The sequence below is a fragment of the Nomascus leucogenys genome, chromosome 13 (assembly GCF_006542625.1).
Source record: "Nomascus leucogenys isolate Asia chromosome 13, Asia_NLE_v1, whole genome shotgun sequence".
NCBI lineage: Eukaryota > Metazoa > Chordata > Mammalia > Primates > Hylobatidae > Nomascus > Nomascus leucogenys.
In genome coordinates this window covers 30,683,776-30,702,280 of record NC_044393.1, presented here as the reverse complement: position 1 = coordinate 30,702,280, position 18,505 = coordinate 30,683,776, and the positions used below count along the sequence as shown (strand labels likewise).

At 48.1% G+C, this 18,505-nt stretch overlaps 1 protein-coding gene across 3 annotated transcripts; it reads left to right on the top strand.

The window, feature by feature from the left end:
• Nucleotides 1-6,976: 6,976 nt before the first annotated feature.
• Nucleotides 6,977-15,236, top strand: BPIFA1 (BPI fold containing family A member 1). 3 transcript variants are annotated; one of them, XM_030826297.1, is made up of 10 exons: nt 6,977-6,990; nt 8,047-8,081; nt 9,707-9,905; nt 10,074-10,233; nt 11,796-11,903; nt 12,226-12,378; nt 13,369-13,453; nt 14,040-14,103; nt 14,471-14,546; nt 15,085-15,233. In XM_030826297.1, exons 3-9 carry the CDS (start codon nt 9,722-9,724, stop codon nt 14,509-14,511), a joined length of 795 nt encoding a protein of 264 aa, XP_030682157.1. In that variant the 5' UTR covers nt 6,977-6,990; nt 8,047-8,081; nt 9,707-9,721; the 3' UTR covers nt 14,512-14,546; nt 15,085-15,233. The 3 variants fall into 3 exon arrangements, with proteins under 3 accessions (XP_030682157.1, XP_030682155.1, XP_030682156.1); XM_030826295.1 differs by lacking the exon at nt 6,977-6,990 and having other exon boundaries at nt 8,027-8,081; nt 15,030-15,236; XM_030826296.1 differs by lacking the exon at nt 6,977-6,990 and having other exon boundaries at nt 8,027-8,081; nt 15,046-15,233.
• The last annotated feature ends 3,269 nt before the right edge of the window (nt 15,237-18,505 follow it).

Below are 18,505 nucleotides of genomic sequence, written 5' to 3'. Positions count from 1 at the left end.
AATACTGCTGGGCTCCAAGAGGGTGTAGAGAAAGGGTGAGACAGTGGAAAAGTGAAACCATGGGCACAAACACATCTGAGCTCACCTTCGATTCAGCCCAACTGGCAGTTCCATGAGGGTGTAGGTGCCATGCAGCATGGTGACCCACGAATCCCAGCCCCAGCATACAGCTGGCACAGAATGTGTGCTCAGTAAATATTTGTGGCTCAATGAGTGGATGGATTCTAGTCTTAGGATCCACTAGCTGCATTTGGGACAAAGCTTGTTACCTTTCGGTCTTCATCATTTGCGAAATGGAATAGAAATCTTGCAAGATGTGGAGCAACAGAAGCCATCCCATGCTGCTGGTGGGAGATACATTCTACCACCACTTTATAAAGCATCTCCTAAAGTTAAACATAGGCTTGCTTTACAACTCAGCAATTCCACTACCTAGTGTATTCTCCACAAAAATACATGCACGTGTGGAGCAAAAGGCAAGGAAGCTCATAGCAGCAATGTTCATCATAACCCCAAACTCAACATCCTCCCATGCCCATCAAAAGAATGAATAAATAGAATGGGCAGATATCTTGTGGGATGGACACCCACTGGAATCTCTATAGTGATGGAAATGACCTACAACTGAACACAGCACGTGGATGAATCTCATAAACAGAATGTTACATGAAAGAAGCCATATGCAAAAGGGCACATGTTGCATCTCCCATTTATGTGAGTCCAAAAACAGCAAAACGAATCCGTGCCGCCAGAGATAAGATAGTGGTTACCTTGGGGCCAGGGTTAGATGCTAGGAGGGCATTGAAGGGGGCTTCTGGAGAGCTCACGGCATTCTGTTTCCTGATCTAGGTGCTGGGTATGGGAAGGGATATTTGGTTTCTGAAAACTCATTGAGCTATTTACATATACGCATTTTTCTTATGTGTAATGTACTTTAACAATTTTGACAACAAAAATATTGGCCGGTTGTGATGGCTCACACCTGTAATCCCAACACTTTGGGAAGCTGAGGCTGGAGGATTGCTTGAGGCCAGGAGTTCAAGACCAGCCTAGGAAACACAGCAAGACCCTATGTCTACAAAAAGCTTGAAAAATTAGCTGGAGGTAGTGGCACACACCTGTAGTCCCAGCTACTTCGGAGGCTGAGGCAAGAGGATTGCTTCAGCCTAGGAGTTCAAGGTTACAGTGAGCTATGATTGCAACACTGCACTCCAGCCTGGGTGATAGAGCAAGACCTTGTCTCTCTAAAAAGTCCATATATGTATTTATAATGCAGGACGCTTGTAAGGAGTAAAGCCATGAAAAACCATTTGCAGTATATTTCACATGTGATGGGTTCATGGGAAATGCTTATTAAATTCACTTAATCCAGCCAGGCACAGTGGCTCATACCTGTAATCCCAGCACTTTGGGAGGCCAAGGTGGGTGGATCATTTGAGCTCAGGAGTTTGAGACCAGCCTGGCCAACATGGTGAAACCCCATCTCTACTAAAAATACAAAAATTAGCCAACCATGGTGGCAGGTGCCTGTAATTCCAGCTACTAGGGAAGCTGAGGCAGGAGAATTGCTTGAATCCAGAAGGCAGAGGTTCAGTGAGCCAAGTTCTTTCCACTGCACTCCAGTCTGGGCAACAGAGTGAGACTCCGTCTCAAAAAAAGAAAAAAATGTCAATTAATCCATTGTTAATGATTTGACTGTTGACTATTCAATTATTAAATATGGATTACCACTCTCTTCCAACCAAGAATTGAAAAAGCAACCTGAGAAATCAAGGGAAAATAACACACACGTATTAATCACAGTAGCACACGCATTAAGCACTTGTTATATACAGAGCTTCTTGGTGCTCAGAGCTTACATCCAGCATCTTATCAACGCCTCCCAGCAACCTCACCAGATACAAAATTTCAGCTCACTTTATACATGAGAAGCTTGAGGCTCAGAGAAATAAAGTCACTTGTCTAAGGTCACACAGTAAGGAAATGGCCACATTGACTGCACTCAGACAGCCAGCTCTAGAGCCCACATTCTAAACCACTGTGAATCCTCCCTCCTGGTCTTCCTTCCTTCCAACACCCCTCACCCCACCACACACACACACATGCACACATACAAGGGGGGGGGCTGATGAAATATGTGTTCAGTGGGACTGACAAGCTCAAATAAGGAAATGTCAACAGCTCAGAGATGAGAATAGGGCAGGAGAATCTCGCGTTTCTGTCTTTCAATTCAAGCTCCCTAATCCGAAATGCTTCATCAGGGATTTGCAACCCTAAACGCTAGTGTTCTCCTTGCCAGCTGTGAGCTTGTGGGGTTCTTCCTGCTCATGATTCAAAGAGCAAACACAGGAGGGCCAGACCTGGTCCCTAACAAGGCTGCCTCGTTCACTGGTGATGGCAGCTTTTGTCTGCCTTCCTCCTGACCCTTCCTGGGCTGGCGCAGGTCTTCCTGTAGGGACCTCCTTGGGTTTCTGACATTCTATTTTCATTTTAAGGTTCATGGAGCATGGACTCATTACATTTCCTCCCAGAAGGGCTTGTTGGACAATGGACCTCTATTAGGATACTGGGGTTCACACTGGGGGATGGTTTAAGGCTCAAATGCAGCCCCAAATGTTCAGAACCTCAGTCCTGGCTCTGCCCCTCTGAGCTTTATAACTTCCATGCCCTCCCACTATTGGGCACTGACTCTGTGCCAGATATTGGGCTGGGAGCTACATGTGTTTCCCCAAATTGTAGCCCTCCCGCAGCCCTAGGAGGTGGATGTAATTAGCTCCATGACATAAGCAAGGGCATTGAGGCTCAAAGAGGGGGTGCAACAAAGCAGTTCTAGAGATCTGTCATACAACATCGTGCCTACAGTTAACAATGCTGTATTGTACACTTAAAACTTTGTTAAGGCCAGGTGCGGTGACTCACGCCCGTAATCCCAACACTTTGGGAGGCTGAGGTGGGCAGATCACCTGAAGTCAGGAGTTTGAGACCAGTCTGATCAACCTGGTGAAACCTCATCGCTACCAAAAACATTAATACAAAAATTAGCTGGGTGTGATGGCACACACCTATAATCCCAGCTACTTTGGAGGCTGAGGCACGAGGAATCACTTGAGACTGAGAGGCAGAAGTTACAGTGAGCCGAGATCATGCCACTGCACTCCCGCTTGGGAGACAGAACAAGACTAGGAAGGGAGGAAGGAAGGAAGGAAGGAAGGAAGGAAGGAAGGAAGGAAGGAAGGAAAGAAAGAAAGAAAGAAAGAAAGAAAGAAAGAAAGAAAGAAAGAAAGAAAGAAAGAAAGAAAGAAAGAGACTGTTAAAAAAAACAACAACTCTGTGGATCTCATGTTAAGTGTTCTTACTACAATAAAAATTTTTTAAGGACGTGCACGGTGGCTTACACCTGTAATCCCAGCACTTTGGCAGCCAAGACAGGTAGCCCACTTGAGCCCAGGAGTTCGGGCCAGCCTATGCAACATGGCAAAACCCTGTCTCTACAAAAAACATGAAAATTAGCCAGGTGTAGTGGTGCACACCTGTAGTCCCAGTTACCCAGAAGGCTGAAGCAAGAGGATCACCTGAGCTCAGGAGGTCGAGGCTGCACTGAACTGTGATGGCGCCACTATGGTTCAGCCTAGGTGACAGAGTGAAACTGTCTCAAAAGAAAAAAACAAGGACGTTGGCAGGGGAAGCGCTCCACCAACAGGAGGGCTCCAGGGAAGATGAGCATGTGCTTTCTGAACTGAAAACTGTGATGCAAACTTGCACTTGAAGTAAGAGCACTGAAGCCCCAGATAACAGTCTGACTTCGCCTCTTCCCAGCTGAGATGACCCTGGGCAGGTCACAGCCGTCCTTGAGCCTCAGTTTCCCCACAGGCTTGTTACAGATGGCATAAAGCTCTAGTGTCTCACAAAAGGTTGTTTATCATTAGTAGTATTTTTTTTTTGCACTTTAAAAGCAAGTGCAAAGATTAATCTCAAAAGCAAGGGGAGCTTGCCTGAAGCAAACCCTACTTGAGAATATATATTTTTTCATCTAAGTTGGGGTTCCTGGCTCTCTGGGAATGCTCTGGAGCTTCCAAGGCCATCTGAAGACCCTCTCTAACTCAGTCCCCACCCTGACCTTTCTCCTGGGGGGCAGATCCCACATCCCATTCTCACATTCTGGAGAACAGACCTTGCATAGGCAGGAGCCCTTTGAAAAATCAAACCAATTCTGCCCTTTAGAAATGGATCTTTGTTTTTTTTTTTGAGACAGAGTCTCACTCTGTCACCCAGACTGGAGTGCAGTGGCACATTCTTGGCTCACTGCAACCTCCGCCTCCCAAGCTCGGTACGGGTCCTAAGCAGTTCTCCTGCCTCAGCCTCCCAAGTAGCTGGGTTTACAAGTGCGTGCCACTAATGCCCAGCTAATTTTTGTATTTTTAGTAGAGATGGGATTTCGCCATGTTGGCCAGGCTGGTCTTGAACTCCTGACCTCAAATGATCCACCCACCTGGGCCTCCCAAAGTGCTGAGATTACAGATGTGAGCTACCACACCCAGCCAGAAATGGATCTCTTGATTGACAAAACAACCTGAGCAAAGGCTTCCAAACACAATTGCAATCTGAGAAGCAGGAAGGAAAGGCACCACCTACAGTTTCTGAGAAACACATGGAGAGGGTATTGACATCACCAGAGTGGGGAAAACCTCTTGAAATGTTCGTGGTGTGTCCTTCTACTTGTTTCCTGGTGCCCTGAGACCTTTCCCCTGTTCAGGGCATGGAGCATGCAGTCCCTGTGGCCACAAGGAAGGGCAGTTTCAACAGAAGCAGAAACAAGGCTTTTGACTTTCAAGAGCCTGGGTTTTTGAAAAGTGGTAGTGACAGAGAACAAACAGGTGGTTGCCACCAGATGGGGGCAGGGTGTGACTGTAAAGGGACCCATGAGAGTGCCTTTTGGGAGGATGGAATTGTTCTTTACCCTGATTATGATGGTGGCTGACTATACATGTGGTAAGACTCAAAGGACGATACCACTAAAAGAAGTCAATTTTACTGAAAGCTTTTTTGTTTTTATAGTCTTGGCTTTTGACTTGTTAAATTCAGGGCATAGGAGAGTCTGAGAACAACAGCACACACATAATGAAGTTGAAGCAAGTCTTCCTGCCCACAAGACTAGAAAATGCCCTATGTTGGGTTGGTGATTTTTTCTCCTGGTGAGGGTCCAGGAGAACTGGAAGGAGCATAGTTCTGGTGGATTCTGATGGTGCCTCGGTCCCTTGCTGCCCCCAGGCAGACCTGAGCATGGGAGGAAGGGAACAGAATCCCACACACATGTATGGGACCCAGGGACAGAGGGCATCTGTGTCCACGCTCCCTCCCAGAGCCACAAGAGGAGATGAGACCCCAGGGAGATAAGGGTAATGGGAGGGTCTAGGTGGATCCAGGCAGGTGGGCTTGGGCAGCCCCTCACAGTCCTGTATCAGGCCCAAGGAACTGGCACACAGCAGAACAATTCTGTGTCTTACAAAGGAGTTGAAAGTAAATGCTAAATCCGAAGGGACCTTTCACCAGGAGGGAAGTAGTGTCTCCGCAATCTAGGGGCAGATGGCACGTGGCTGTCTCCTGTATTGCCAGCCAAAAACAGGGATAGGCAGCCTCCCTGGTACAAACAAAGCCCCTGGCACAGACATGAAACCCCAGGGGGAAATGGGGAGGTTTCTGTTTCTGAGCAAAATGGCATTTGAAATGGTAAAGTAAGGATAAATCAGAAAGATGTGTGGATGCCTGAGTTTATGAACTGTGATTCATACCAGCTCCCCAGACATCATCTCCCGATAGCCCTGTGAGGCGGATTTTATTCTCCCCATTTGACAGGTGAGGAAACTGAATGAAGTTCAGGGAACTGGACTAACTTGCCCAGGGTCGTAGGATTTGAACCAGGGCTGTTTGAGCCCAAATTCACCCACTTTCAGCTGCAATACAGACACAGCCTCCCGGCCTCAAACCAGAGGGTGTAAGCTTTCATTAACTGGCTGCACAAACTCTACTAATTCCTTGCCTTATCTGCCTCAGTTTCCCCACAAGGATAGTAGCAACCTGAGCCAATCCACAAGAGTTATACGATGGGACCACTGTGAGGATGACTGCCATGTACAAGATATGGGCAGAGTCCAGCAAGTACCTTGAATGGATAATTAAGTTCAAAGCCACGGCCCCAAACCCTTGGAGGCACCACCCAGACTCTGGAGAGCAGTGGAGCAGGCCGGTGAAGGCCTAGTGTGAGAGAGGCAGTGTGGCCCACTGATTACCAGGGACTCAGACAGACACAGAGGGTGGCGGGGTCAATTGACTCCAACACTCACTCACTGTGTGTCCCCAGGAAGCAGTCACCCTTTCTGATCCTCAGCCTCCTCATCCAATGTATGAGAGACAATAATACCAACCACTCCTGAAGAAGATGAGGTTCAAATATGGAGAGCACCTGGCATGCAGTCAGTGCTTAATAAATGCACATTTCTTCCTCTACTCTCCACTTTTGCTTATAAGGTGTTAGGTTTTGCAGGGTAAGAGCGCAGCTCACTTGTCCAGGACCTTGGCCTTCCTGTGTCTTCATTTTTTCATCTGCTAAATGAAAAGGGCTAAAGGACTCCAAGGGCCCCAGTGGTGGGGATAAATGCCTGATTACTCCATTTAGGGAAAGGTAGAAGAAAGGGTAGGATAGAGACCAGGATGCCAAAGGATCCCTCAGGCCTGGGAACCTGGAAAGACTTTTCCAGGATATAAAAGAGAAGTGGCCAGGCGCTGTGGCTCACACCTGTAATCCCAGCACTTTGGGAGGCCAAGGTAGGTGGATCACCTGAGGTCAGGAGTTCGAGGCCAGCCTGGCCAACATGGTGAAACCCCATCTCTACTAAAAATACAAAAACTTTGCCGGGCATGGTGGCACTCGCCTGTAGTCCCAGCTACTCAGGAGGCTGAGGCAGGAGAATCGCTTAAACCCGGGAGGTGGAGGTTGTCATAAGCCGAGATCACACCACTGCACTCTAGCCTGGGCGACAGAGTAAGACTGTCACACAAAACATAAAATAAAAATTAAGTGAAAATTTAAAAAATAAAAAGGGAAGCATGAAAGCGTAAAGTTCACAGGTGGGGAAATTAAAATGGCCAGCAAGTGTGGGGAGGCACCTTCACCTCTCAGCGCAGCGATTCGGGGAAAGGACCCTAGTATGGATGTCTCACCCCAGGCCAGCAGTGCATCTCTGGACAGCTTGCCTCACACTGAGCCTCAGTTTCCCCCTTATAGAATACGAGTACGGGGTTGTGAGGATTTTGTGAGGTACTGCATGTGAACACCGGGGCAGGCCAGGCATACAGCAGGAGCTCGGCCAGTGTCTGCTGCTGGCATTGTTTTTGTTGTTTTCATTCTCCAGTCAGTTGCATCTTAACTCTGCTGCATCCTCTCTGGGTCTTTTGGCACTTTTCCCCACTGGATCTCAGTTTCCTCCTCTATAAAAGAGGAGCAGTAACCTCTCCCTCTCAGGGTTCTTATGAGGACAGAGAGCTCCTGACGTGCAATAGGGGCTCTGAAAACAGGAGACCCATGCCCTGGAATGGAGACACACCCCAGAATTAGGATGCAGTGTGACTCTTTCGACATTTTAGGAGAAAGAATCCTCCAATTGGAGCAAAAAAATTAGAGCAGGAGAGGAAAGGAGCCAAGAGACGAGACTGAGGTCCCTTCCTGGGCTCTATCTGGCTGCTCCTTTCAATGCTCAAAGCTACCTTGGGAGCGTGGGTCCCCAACCTTGGCTCTGCTCAGGAAACCGTAAAGTCTTGAGTAACATCCCATCTCAGGTTTTTCTCTGTTTATCTTGTCGACCAAATAGCTTAACTGTCTCACCTGCTAATGTGATTGGCAATTATTTACTTTGGAGAGCCCTGAAAGACACTGCCAGATTGCAGAATTCTCAATTATCTAGAAACCCATCACCCAACACACGCTTCCTGGTCTCCATAATATAAAAGAGGCTGCCTCCTTGGCAGAAGTGAGTGGGGGAGAGAGAGGAGACCAGGACAGCCGCTGAGACCTCTAAGAAGTCCAGGTAAGAGCCGTCCATTCTGCGACCCCTCTGCTACCCTTGACAGCAGGGATCTCAGGCTCCTCACTGTGGGGCAGGCAGACCGTACTCAAGATCACTCACTGGGGGCTGTGCAAGAGCCTGGCCAATGTCAGGGATGTGGGGATGGCCATTTGCTCTGCTGTCGTAAGAGACCAGTAACATTGATATAGAAATGAGCACTATTAACGCCCTAAATAAAAGCCTCTTAAGGCATAAGTTTTAGCTTGAGGTTACCAATGTGGATACAGATGATCCAGAAACCTCCTAAAATTCTTCACCCAATTTTATACATTTTGCTGAGACTAGGATCTTTAGCTTCCATTGGATTCATAAAGGGTCTGTTGCCCAAAAGAGATTCAGAGGCTGTGGTCAAAGTTACCTCCCTAAGAAGGGCACAACTGGCTCTTTGGACCAAAAGACCTTTCATTTCCAGCCTTCCACCACAAGGATGGAGCTTTAGCTGAGTCAGCCAATAGATGGAATTTTGCACAAAGCCGCCAGTTGTCTCCAAATTGTAGGTACTAGTGCTGGCTCTGGACAACTTTGCTGGCTGCCAAATAGACCTGTGAGAGGTCTGCAAGCCAAACCTCAGGGGTTGACCAGAATTCCATCCAGGGCAGCTTGAAGGAGAAGAGAAAGGTGTCAAAACGATAGAATGCATGTTTGTGTGTTCGGTGAGGGGAGGGTTGGGAGACCTGCCTTCAACCACAGCTCTGCCATCAATTTATTGTATGACCTTGGGAAAATCACTACCCCTCTTTGGTCCCCTGGTTCTTTGCATGCAATGAAGACTTTGATGGCCCCAGGAATTCCCCAACACAGGTCTACATGGCTGTGGCCATGCGACCCCTGTATTGTGTGACTTTCAAGGGCGTCTACCAATCATCATGGCCTGAGCTCAGGCCAAAGGACTGAACAGGGATGATCTAAAACAGCTCAATTCTTCAGCACTTGCACATTTAACCCTTCTCATTTGCTTTGTCTGAAGAGCAGCAAGGATTCAAACCATTGAAGCAAGCCCGATTGGAGAATAAATCTGATGGTTACTTAATCTAACAGAGGGTTCACCTGGCTCTAGCTTCTAATCCTCTGTCCACTGTGTACTTGTGACCTTGGGGAAAGTTACCCACACTCGGTAGTACATGAGTGGGTTTCAAGAAGGGATGGGAGTATATTTGAAACTCCCAACTGCAAACTCACTTGACTTCTGTGAGCCTTGGTTTCTCCTACTGGAAAATCAGACAAGTGAACTGTGGGCAAGATGGAGTGAGGTGAGGCTGGGATTCTTGGCAAGAAGGAAAAAAACTCTCTTCTTTGGAATGTGGTGGAGTGGGGCTGTCTCCTTTTTAGGCCCCGATCAGTGGTCCTCACCTGTGCAATGCAGGTAACAGGTGCCCATGTCTTAGGGTTGTGATGAAGATGAAATTGTGTAAAGCAGTCAGCCTGTTGCCTGGCAAGGAGAAATTGTTCAGCAGTGTTAGCTATTATTAGTGACCCCCTGGTGTTCTGGGGAGCAAACAACCCCACCTCCCAGGTGTCAGGGGCAGGTGGTAGATAAATTCCTCTCTGATACCCAAGCCATGTTGGACTTGTCATTCTGGCCACAGATACTAAGAGCAAAGATGTTTCAAACTGGGGGCCTCATTGTCTTCTACGGGCTGTTAGCCCAGACCATGGCCCAGTTTGGAGGCCTGCCCCTGCCCCTGGACCAGACCCTGCCCTTGAATGTAAATCCAGCCCTGCCCTGGCCTGTGAAACCAGCCCTGCCCTTGAGTCCCACAGATCTTGCAGGAAGCTTGACAAATGGTGAGTATGTGACAACCTCTTTCAGGGGTGTGTGTGTGCGTGTGTGTGTGTGTGTGTGTGCGTGTCCAACCCTGCAAAGCGGGGATGGACAGGGCTGGATGGCAGAGGGGGCCTGAGGATCTGGAATTGTCGGATCTGACCCCCAGAGACCCTTACACCCATTTCCAGCCCTCAGCAATGGCCTGCTGTCTGGGGGCCTGTTGGGCATTCTGGAAAACCTTCCGCTCCTGGACATCCTGAAGCCTGGAGGAGGTACTTCTGGTGGCCTCCTTGGGGGACTGCTTGGAAAAGTGACATCAGTGATCCCTGGCCTGAACAACATCATTGAGTGAGTTGTCCTAAAATAGAGCTTTGGTCTCCGCCAGGGAACCCCAGGTGAAGATCTGCCAGCCCCAGGCAGTGACCCTGAAGCAGTGAGGGGGCAGCCTGAAGATGGAGTCAGGACTCAGTTCTGAGACCGATCTCCAGTCTGGCAGGGACACCAGTCCTCCCCAAACCAGCAATGCCCTCATTTCTAGGCATGTCCTGAGGCCCCAGCATCATCTGTAATCCTCACCACAACCCTTTGAGGTCGATTTAATAATCTCCAGTTTGCAAATGGGAAAACCAAAGCACAGAGGTGCCTGTGTTCATGCTGCTAGAGTGATGCCAAGTGAGTAAGGCTCTCACTCTACTATCCTAACTCCAAGCCAAGGCTCTTCCCACTACACTGTGGTCATTTTGTTCTCTGCACCTGTGAAATCCCTTAGAACACAGACGGCCTTTGATGTAAGCGAGAGTGTAACCTTCCCACCTTGATGATATCAATGTGATGAAGAACTGTGTGATTGATGTCCATGGAAAGGTCTAACGTCGTGTTTCCCATGAGACACCCAAGAGCTCGCAAAGCAAAAAGCAAGAATAGAAGCTTGATGCCAGTGAGCCGGGAGAGCCTGGGTCCTGGATAGGACTGGATCAAAGCCATTTCCAAAATCCTACCCACCCAGGGTCTCGCTCCCTGACTTGGAGACAGACAGACTTCTTGACTTCGATTTTCAAATGTACTTGTTGGATGATCTGGGACAGGACACCGTGTGTCTCTGTGCTTGGTTTCTCCATCTGTAAAATATAGATTATAGAACCCACAGAGAAAGTGTATTGGGAGGACTGGAAAAGGTGTAAATCACCTGGCGCAGTGGCTGGCTCAGTGAATGGCCTCACCCATCAAATGGCCTCCCTGCTTGATGGGTGAGGTCATAGGGCTGGCTTCTCCTGGAGACAACAGGGTGTGATGATGGATGGATGGTTGGAAAGATAGGACAATGGGAGAATGACTTCTTTCCACCCTTTCTGCACTCTCCCTGACTTCCTGCTCCTCAATCCCCATGATAAACATTGGTGATTGGCCACCTGACAGGGTGTGTGATTCTTACCCATAAATGTTTGTGCAGATTTACTTCCAGTCGCACCTGCATCATCTATTCATCCACTGACCAATCCATCATCCAGTTATCCATCCTTCTACCTAATCACTTACTCTTCCATCCATGCACCCACATATCGACTACCCACCTTCCCATCAATCCACAGTCAACTAATATGAAGTAACCACTTTCTTTGTAAGGCTCTTAGCTGGCATACAGGATGCAAATATAATCCTGAATACCTCATAGACTGGAGATGAGGAAAGGGCCCTGTGTGTGTGTCAGATCTATTCCAGGGCAGAGGCTGGAAAAGACCTGGTGTGTGACTCAGAACCCACGTGGCTTAGGCTGCAAGACTCCCCTCCAGTCTCCCTGTCCTGGGTGGGAAGCTCTACCTCTGGGATGGGTACTGTTAGGTTAAAGATGGTTTCTGGGTTTGGAGCTAGAGGAGCTAATGTTTCCCCCTCCAATATTACTCCCTGGACAGTATAAAAGTCACTGACCCCCAGCTGCTGGAACTTGGCCTTGTGCAGAGCCCTGATGGCCACCGTCTCTATGTCACCATCCCTCTCGGCATAAACCTCCAAGTGAATATGTGAGTGGGTCCCAAGAGGGGGTGAGAGGATGGCTCACCAAGGGAGACCCTGGTGACCATGGGTAACCATAACGGGGGTATTGGAGTCTAACGGACCTGAGCATCCAACTTCAGCTCATTTGCTGCTATGCTAAGTGGCCTTGGGTCACTTGGGAAACTCACTTGACCTCTTGAGCCTTTGTTTCTCCTGCTAGAAAATGAGGTAAGTACAACTGTGGGCAAGATGGAGTGAGGTGAGGCTAGCGTTCTTGGCAAGGAGAAAATAACCCTCTTCCTTGGAATGTGGTGGAGCTAGATACCAGTGGGGCTGTCTCCTTTGCAGGCCTCTGGTCGGTACAAGTCTGTTGAGGCTGGCTGTGAAGCTGAACATCACTGCAGAAATCTTAGCTGTGAGAGATAAGCAGGAGAGGATCCACCTGGTCCTTGGTGACTGCACCCATTCCCCTGGAAGCCTGCAAATTTCTCTGCTTGATGGGTGAGGACAGAGGAGCAGCTTCTCCTGCCAAGAGATGACAGGGTGTGATGCTGGATGGATGATTGGAAAGCTGGGGCAATGACAGAATAGATGAGTGAGAGGCTGAAAGGGTGGGAAAATGGATGGGAAGGAGGGAGGGTGGAAAGATGGATGGATGGATGGATGGATGGATGGATGGATGGATGGATAGACAGATGGTTAGATGGTTGGGTTGATGGAGAGAAGGATGAATAGATAGACAGACAGATGATAGATGATAGATAGATAGATAGATAGATAGATAGATAGATAGATAGAGTAGTACTTATTCCTTCTTAGACCAAGCTAACCAATTTTATGCTGGATCTAGCAACAAGAAATTGGAGTTTAAGCCCTGCATATTGCAGGGGAATGGGGATAGAGGGCTTCCTGTGTGAACCTGGGTAGTGCTTCTCCAATTTAGTTCTAAGCTTATTTATCTGCAATATGGAACTGCATTGGAGTTATTGATAGAATCTACCACGATAATAGGTGTGAAAGTGCTTTGTCCCAGTAAGAGGTAAAATAGACATGGATCTTAACTAGGTTATTTATTTCAGTTACCTGTCACATGGGGAGACTGTGTCAAACCTATTATGCAAAAGTTGCCCACGTGGTTAACTTTTAATGAACACATACATTGGGCTTCACATATGTCATCTCATTGGATCATAATGACAACTACATACTAAGTAGTATCCACTCATTTATGGACTCTGCAAAGCCTTATTGGCACCTGCTTTCTCTGAGAACCATGTGTTTATCCTACACATACTTGTGTGTTCACTGCTGTACACAAATGTAACTCCCTCTCAATAGGACCCTTGCTGTTGGCCTGCACACGGGTGTAGATAGACAAGGCTCGGTTTTAGTGACTGAGTTTTGAGACTGTGGGGTTCACAGTGGCCCCCTCTGGAGCCTTCTCCACACCATCTCCAGGTCCCTGCATCACCCATGACTTTTCTCTTTCAGACTTGGCCCCCTCCCTATTCAAGGTCTTCTGGACAGCCTCACGGGGATCTTGAATAAAGTCCTGCCCGAGTTAGTTCAGGGCAACGTAAGTGGGCAAGGTGGGGATCCCCTGATCCTCAGGTTTTAGAGCTTCTTGCACTAAAACAAAGCCCTGAGCTGAGTGGGTCCGAGTCCCTCAATTTGATAAGTAACTTCCATTCATCAATCTATTTGTCCATTGATCCATCTGTCCATGTTTCTTCTTTACATCTTTCCAAATGCATTGATGAGTCTCTGCTCTAGGCCAGGCCCTGCCTGTCCACACTGAAGCTGAAATGGATTGGCCCCTGTTCTGGGAAATTGGAGAAGTTTCCTGTCCAGCCTTCTATGGCCACAGACAGTCTTCCAACCTATGCTTGGGTGTCTCCTATAACCAGGGCACTCCACTCCACTTAGAATCAGATGTGATGTCACAGGGTGAACACTGGGCTTGTTGTGTGATTTGGGGCCCTTCACAACATCCCTCATGCCTCCAGTTTCTCCTCGGGCATGTGTGACCATTGATCTGTGGGATTGCTTAGAATCACTTTCACACAGAAAAATGACAAGAAATTTCCCCAGAGAACCCCCACTAGGGATTCTGCTGCTCCAGGTTGCCACTCTGCCTAACTGCCGTCTCTGCCCCTGGCCAGGTGTGCCCTCTGGTCAATGAGGTTCTCAGTGGCTTGGACATCACCCTGGTGCATGACATTGTCAGTAAGTACCTGCTGTCAAGCCCTCTGTCCCTCTCTGCAGGAGAGGCAACTTCCCCCAAGGAGTTATTTCCCTGCACACCCTAGGATACTAGGTCACTCTGGCCTCAACTCTCTCTATTTTGGGCTTCATTTCCCCCAAAATAATCCAGATAATTTTGAGATAGACACCGTGTCTCCTGCCTCAGCCCTGACACTGAGGACAGCTGGGCTGGTTGGTAGAAAGAGGCCTGGCTTCCTCCAAGCATGCTGAACACAATCGGATCTCCAGAGGCCTCCATTCCCTGGCCCCCCACCTTGAGGAATGTGGACTCCTTCATGTTGAGATCATGACTGTTGTCTGTTTTTTTATTGTTTGTGTGTTTGTTCAGACATGCTGATCCACGGACTACAGTTTGTCATCAAGGTCTAAGCCTTCCAGGAAGGGACCTGGCCTCTGCTGAGCTGGTAAGTGCCCCTCCCCACACCCCAGGATTTTGGGGGCTGGCTGTTCTTCTCCTGGTAGAAGGCAGCCGGGAGCTTGGGACAATGACATCCAAAGAAAGAGACAAATATCTACAGAGGTACACATAGGGATGCACAGAGAAATCCACAGAAAAGCTGACAGGGGTGGAAGGATGCAGGCGGCGCAGCAACACAGCTACCAAGGGAACCACACACACAAATGCCCAGACACATGGCCACTGATACAGACACACACACTCTCACACCAGCACACTCACACATACGCAAACATCAGTGGACTCACCACACACAAGTACACGTGGATACACAGACACGCACTCACTCAAACACATGCTCACGGAGCCCTGACTCCAGGCCTGATGCCTTGCCCAGGGTCTCAGCCTCCTCCTGTCCCTCTGGGGCATGAGTTTGATGATGAGTCAATACCAGTAACACTCACTGACCTTGAGTCTCCATCTTGATTAGGGTCTTCCCCCAACAGAACTATTTCTTGATGCTCAATCCATTCCCTCTGGCCCAGCTTCCCAGTGCTCACAGATGGCTGGCCCATGTGCTGGAAGATGACACAGTTGCCTTCTCTCCGAGGAACCTGCTCCCTCTCCTTTCCCACCAGGCGTGTGGGTGCAACATCCCACGTGCCTCACCTAATAAAATGGCTCTTCTTCTGCATCAGGGGCCTTGTCATCCTTCACCATCACTTGAGGGCTCCTGGGTTGGAAACAGCCCTGGCCTAGGTGGTTGGGGCTATAGCACAGAGTTTGGAACCTACTTTGTAGATCTGAATAGTCTTGAGCAGGTCAGGGAGATGTTCAAGTGTGTGTGGATTTTAGAAGGCTTTCCCAGGTGTCCTTAGAAAGGGGGGATAAAGCATTCAGGGTAGATATAATACTCCAGGTACAGTTAATGATGTACAAGTTTGCCACACCAGGAATGAAAATGGCAGATTTGTATTAGGGAAATGCAAATTAAAACTACAAAGAAGGCCAGGTGCCATGACTCACCTCTGTAATCCCAGCACTTTGGGAGGCCAAGACAGGCAGATCACTTAAGAGCAGAAGTTCAAGACCAGCCTGACTGACATGGCAAAACCCTATCTCTACTAAAAATACAAAAATTACCCAGGGGTGGTGGCATGTGCCTAGTCCCAGCTACTCGAGAGGCTGAGGTGGGAGAATTGCTTGAGCCCAGGAGGTGGAGGTTGCAGTGAGCCAAGATCGTGCCACCGCACTCCAGTCTGGGTGACAAAGTGAGACCCTGTCAAAAAAAAATTAAATTAAATTTTTAAAAACACCCAGTAAGATACCATCTCACACCAGTCAGAACAGCTATTATTAAAAGGTCAAAAAATAGCAGATGCCAACAAGGTTGCAGAGAAAAGGAATGCTTATATTGCTGGTGGAAATGTAAATTAGCTCAGCCACTGTGGAAAGCAGTCAGGAGATTTTTTAAAGAACTTAAAACAGAGCTACCAGTCGACCTGGCAATCCCATTACTGGGCGTATACCCAAAGGAATATAAATCCTTCTACCAAAAAGACACACACGCATTCATTGCAGCACTATTCACAATAGCAAAGACATAGAATCAACCTAGATGCCCATCAATGGTGGATTGGATATAGAAAACGTGGTACATATACACCATGGAATACTACACAGTTGTTAAAAATGAGATCATGGCCTTTGCAGCAACATGGATGCAGCTGGAGGCAATTATCCTAAATGAATCAACGAAAGAACAGAAAACCAAGTATCTTGTGTTCTCACTTACAAGTGGGAGCTAAACATTGAGTACACATGGACACGAAGAAGGAAGTAATACACACCGGACCTATCTGAGGGTAGAAGGTGGGAGGAGAGTGAGGACTGAAAAACTACCTATGGATACTATGCTGATTACCTGGATGACACAATTATCTGTACAACAAACCCCCACAACACACAGTTTACCCATGTAACATGTACCCCTTGAACCTAAAATAAAAGTTGGAAAGAAAAGAAGAAAATGGCAGATTTGAGAGATGTTCAGGAGGTGGATCTGGAAGGATGTGGGCAAGGGCGTAGGTGAGGTGCATGTCCAGGTGTCAGGCTGAGGAGCCAAGGCTACCTGGGGATCTGGGAGGATGAACTGATTCCAGCAGACAAAGTATGCCCTAGCTATGGCTACTCTGTGTGGAAATTCCTGGGACACCCGGAGGATTCATCCAGGAAGCTGATGGTACACAAGTCACCTACTGCCCATCTTTTGCTTCCTTGCATGCAGTCATACGGACCTCTTGTCAATTCTCTGAGTAAGAGGAGGACAAAAAATGACCGAGGACGAAATGAAAAGGACAAACTGGTGCAAAGTGTTCACTGCGGGGGTTTTGAGAAAGATACAACTAGAGTTGTAAGTAAGCAGCAGCTTCTTGATATCCTGGGTTGGAGTCATATTGTTGGAGGAAGAAACCTGAGTTTAAGGAACTGAGAAGAGGAGGGGAGGTAAGGAAGTTGAATCTGTGTATGCAGATAAGATTTATGAGGCCAGGCGCAGTGGCTCATGCCTGTAATCCTAGCACTTTGGGAAGCTGAAGTGGGTGAGTCGCCTGAGCTCAGGAGTTTGAGATCAGCCTGGGCAACAAAGGGAGATCCCATCTCTACAAAAAAAAAAAAAAAAAGATAGAGAGAGAAAGAAAAATTAGCCACGTATGGTGACATGTGACTGTAGTCCCAGCTACTTGAGGGGCTGTGGCAGGAGGATCGCTTGAGCCCTGGAGGTCAAGAGTACAGTGAGCCATGTTCACGCCACTGCACTCCAGCCTGGGTGACAAAGCAAGACCCTGTCTCAAAAAAGAAAAAAAAAAAGAAAAAGAAAGAAAAGAAAAGATTTATGAAATGCTGGCTGTGAGAAGGAAAAAGAATGGGGCTACCCAGACTGACGAACTCTGACCCCCCTCAAATAAAAAATACATACGCTCTCATTGTTGAGGTCTTTAGGGACTAGTCCAACCCTTTTATTACACAGATGAGATACTGAGGCCTGGGGGTTGTGTGAATGACTTGCCCAAGGCCACAGGGAGACAAAAGGGCCAATCAAAGACTGGAAACATCCCAGACTTTACAGAAAACCACGTCCCTTGCTCTTTGGAGACCTTGTTGAGCTCGTGAGAACGAGCAAATTCAAGATCATGTTTCTCAAATCTCTGATTCTAAACCAGGGACCTACCCATTCCCCAACCCCTGTCAAACATCAATCATCAAGTCCAGACCTGCCACTATCTCCACCTACTGTTGCCTCCAATCAACATGGCATCATAGAAGGACAGTCGCATAGCTCAGACTTCAACATTTGTTGTGTGACACCATCATGTGTCCTCAGGGAGAATTTAAGAAAGGAAGCATATTCCACACCCACAAAAGTTCTCTGAGCTCAGATAAGTAATTAACTCCCAGCAAGCAGCTGAATGAGCATTGGGGATGTCCACCTAGGCACTGACCGGAAATGCAGAAGGACCTTCCAGATAGGAAGTCAGCAACTGGGGCCTCCTTGTGCTAGAGAGGCTCCAGGAATCAGCTACCTTCAGGTCCTCTCTGGACAGGCACTGGGTCAGCACTGAGAGTTCCCTGTGTCTGAGGCCCCAAGAACTGAGATGGATGGAGCCCAGGGACACACATCTAGAACCATCAGTGCTGGGCCTGCTGCCCTCTGGCCATTGTACTGAACTGTGTTCCTGCCTCACACCCATCCCCTGGCTATCTCTGGATACGATTTCCCCCCCGGCTCCCCTGGACTTCTTCCTACAGCCCACAGAAGGGTCCTCCCCTCTCTGACAAGTTCAATTTCTAATTAGCTAATCTAGAATTCCCCTGGATACAAGACATCCTGCCAGGTGGCCAGGCTAGTCAAAAACATTTATGCTATTTAAAGAGTGGAAACACATTTTAAAAACTCTCTGGGATTAT

Coding starts and splice junctions, on each gene's coding strand:
- BPIFA1 (XM_030826295.1), top strand. CDS start 9,722: ATGTTTCAAACTGGGGGCCTCATTGTCTTCTACGGGCTGTTAGCCCAG. Junction 10,234..11,795: donor GGCCTGAACAACATCATTGA/GTGAGTTGTCCT, acceptor CTCCCTGGACAG/TATAAAAGTCACTGACCCCC. Junction 13,454..14,039: donor CCGAGTTAGTTCAGGGCAAC/GTAAGTGGGCAA, acceptor GCCCCTGGCCAG/GTGTGCCCTCTGGTCAATGA.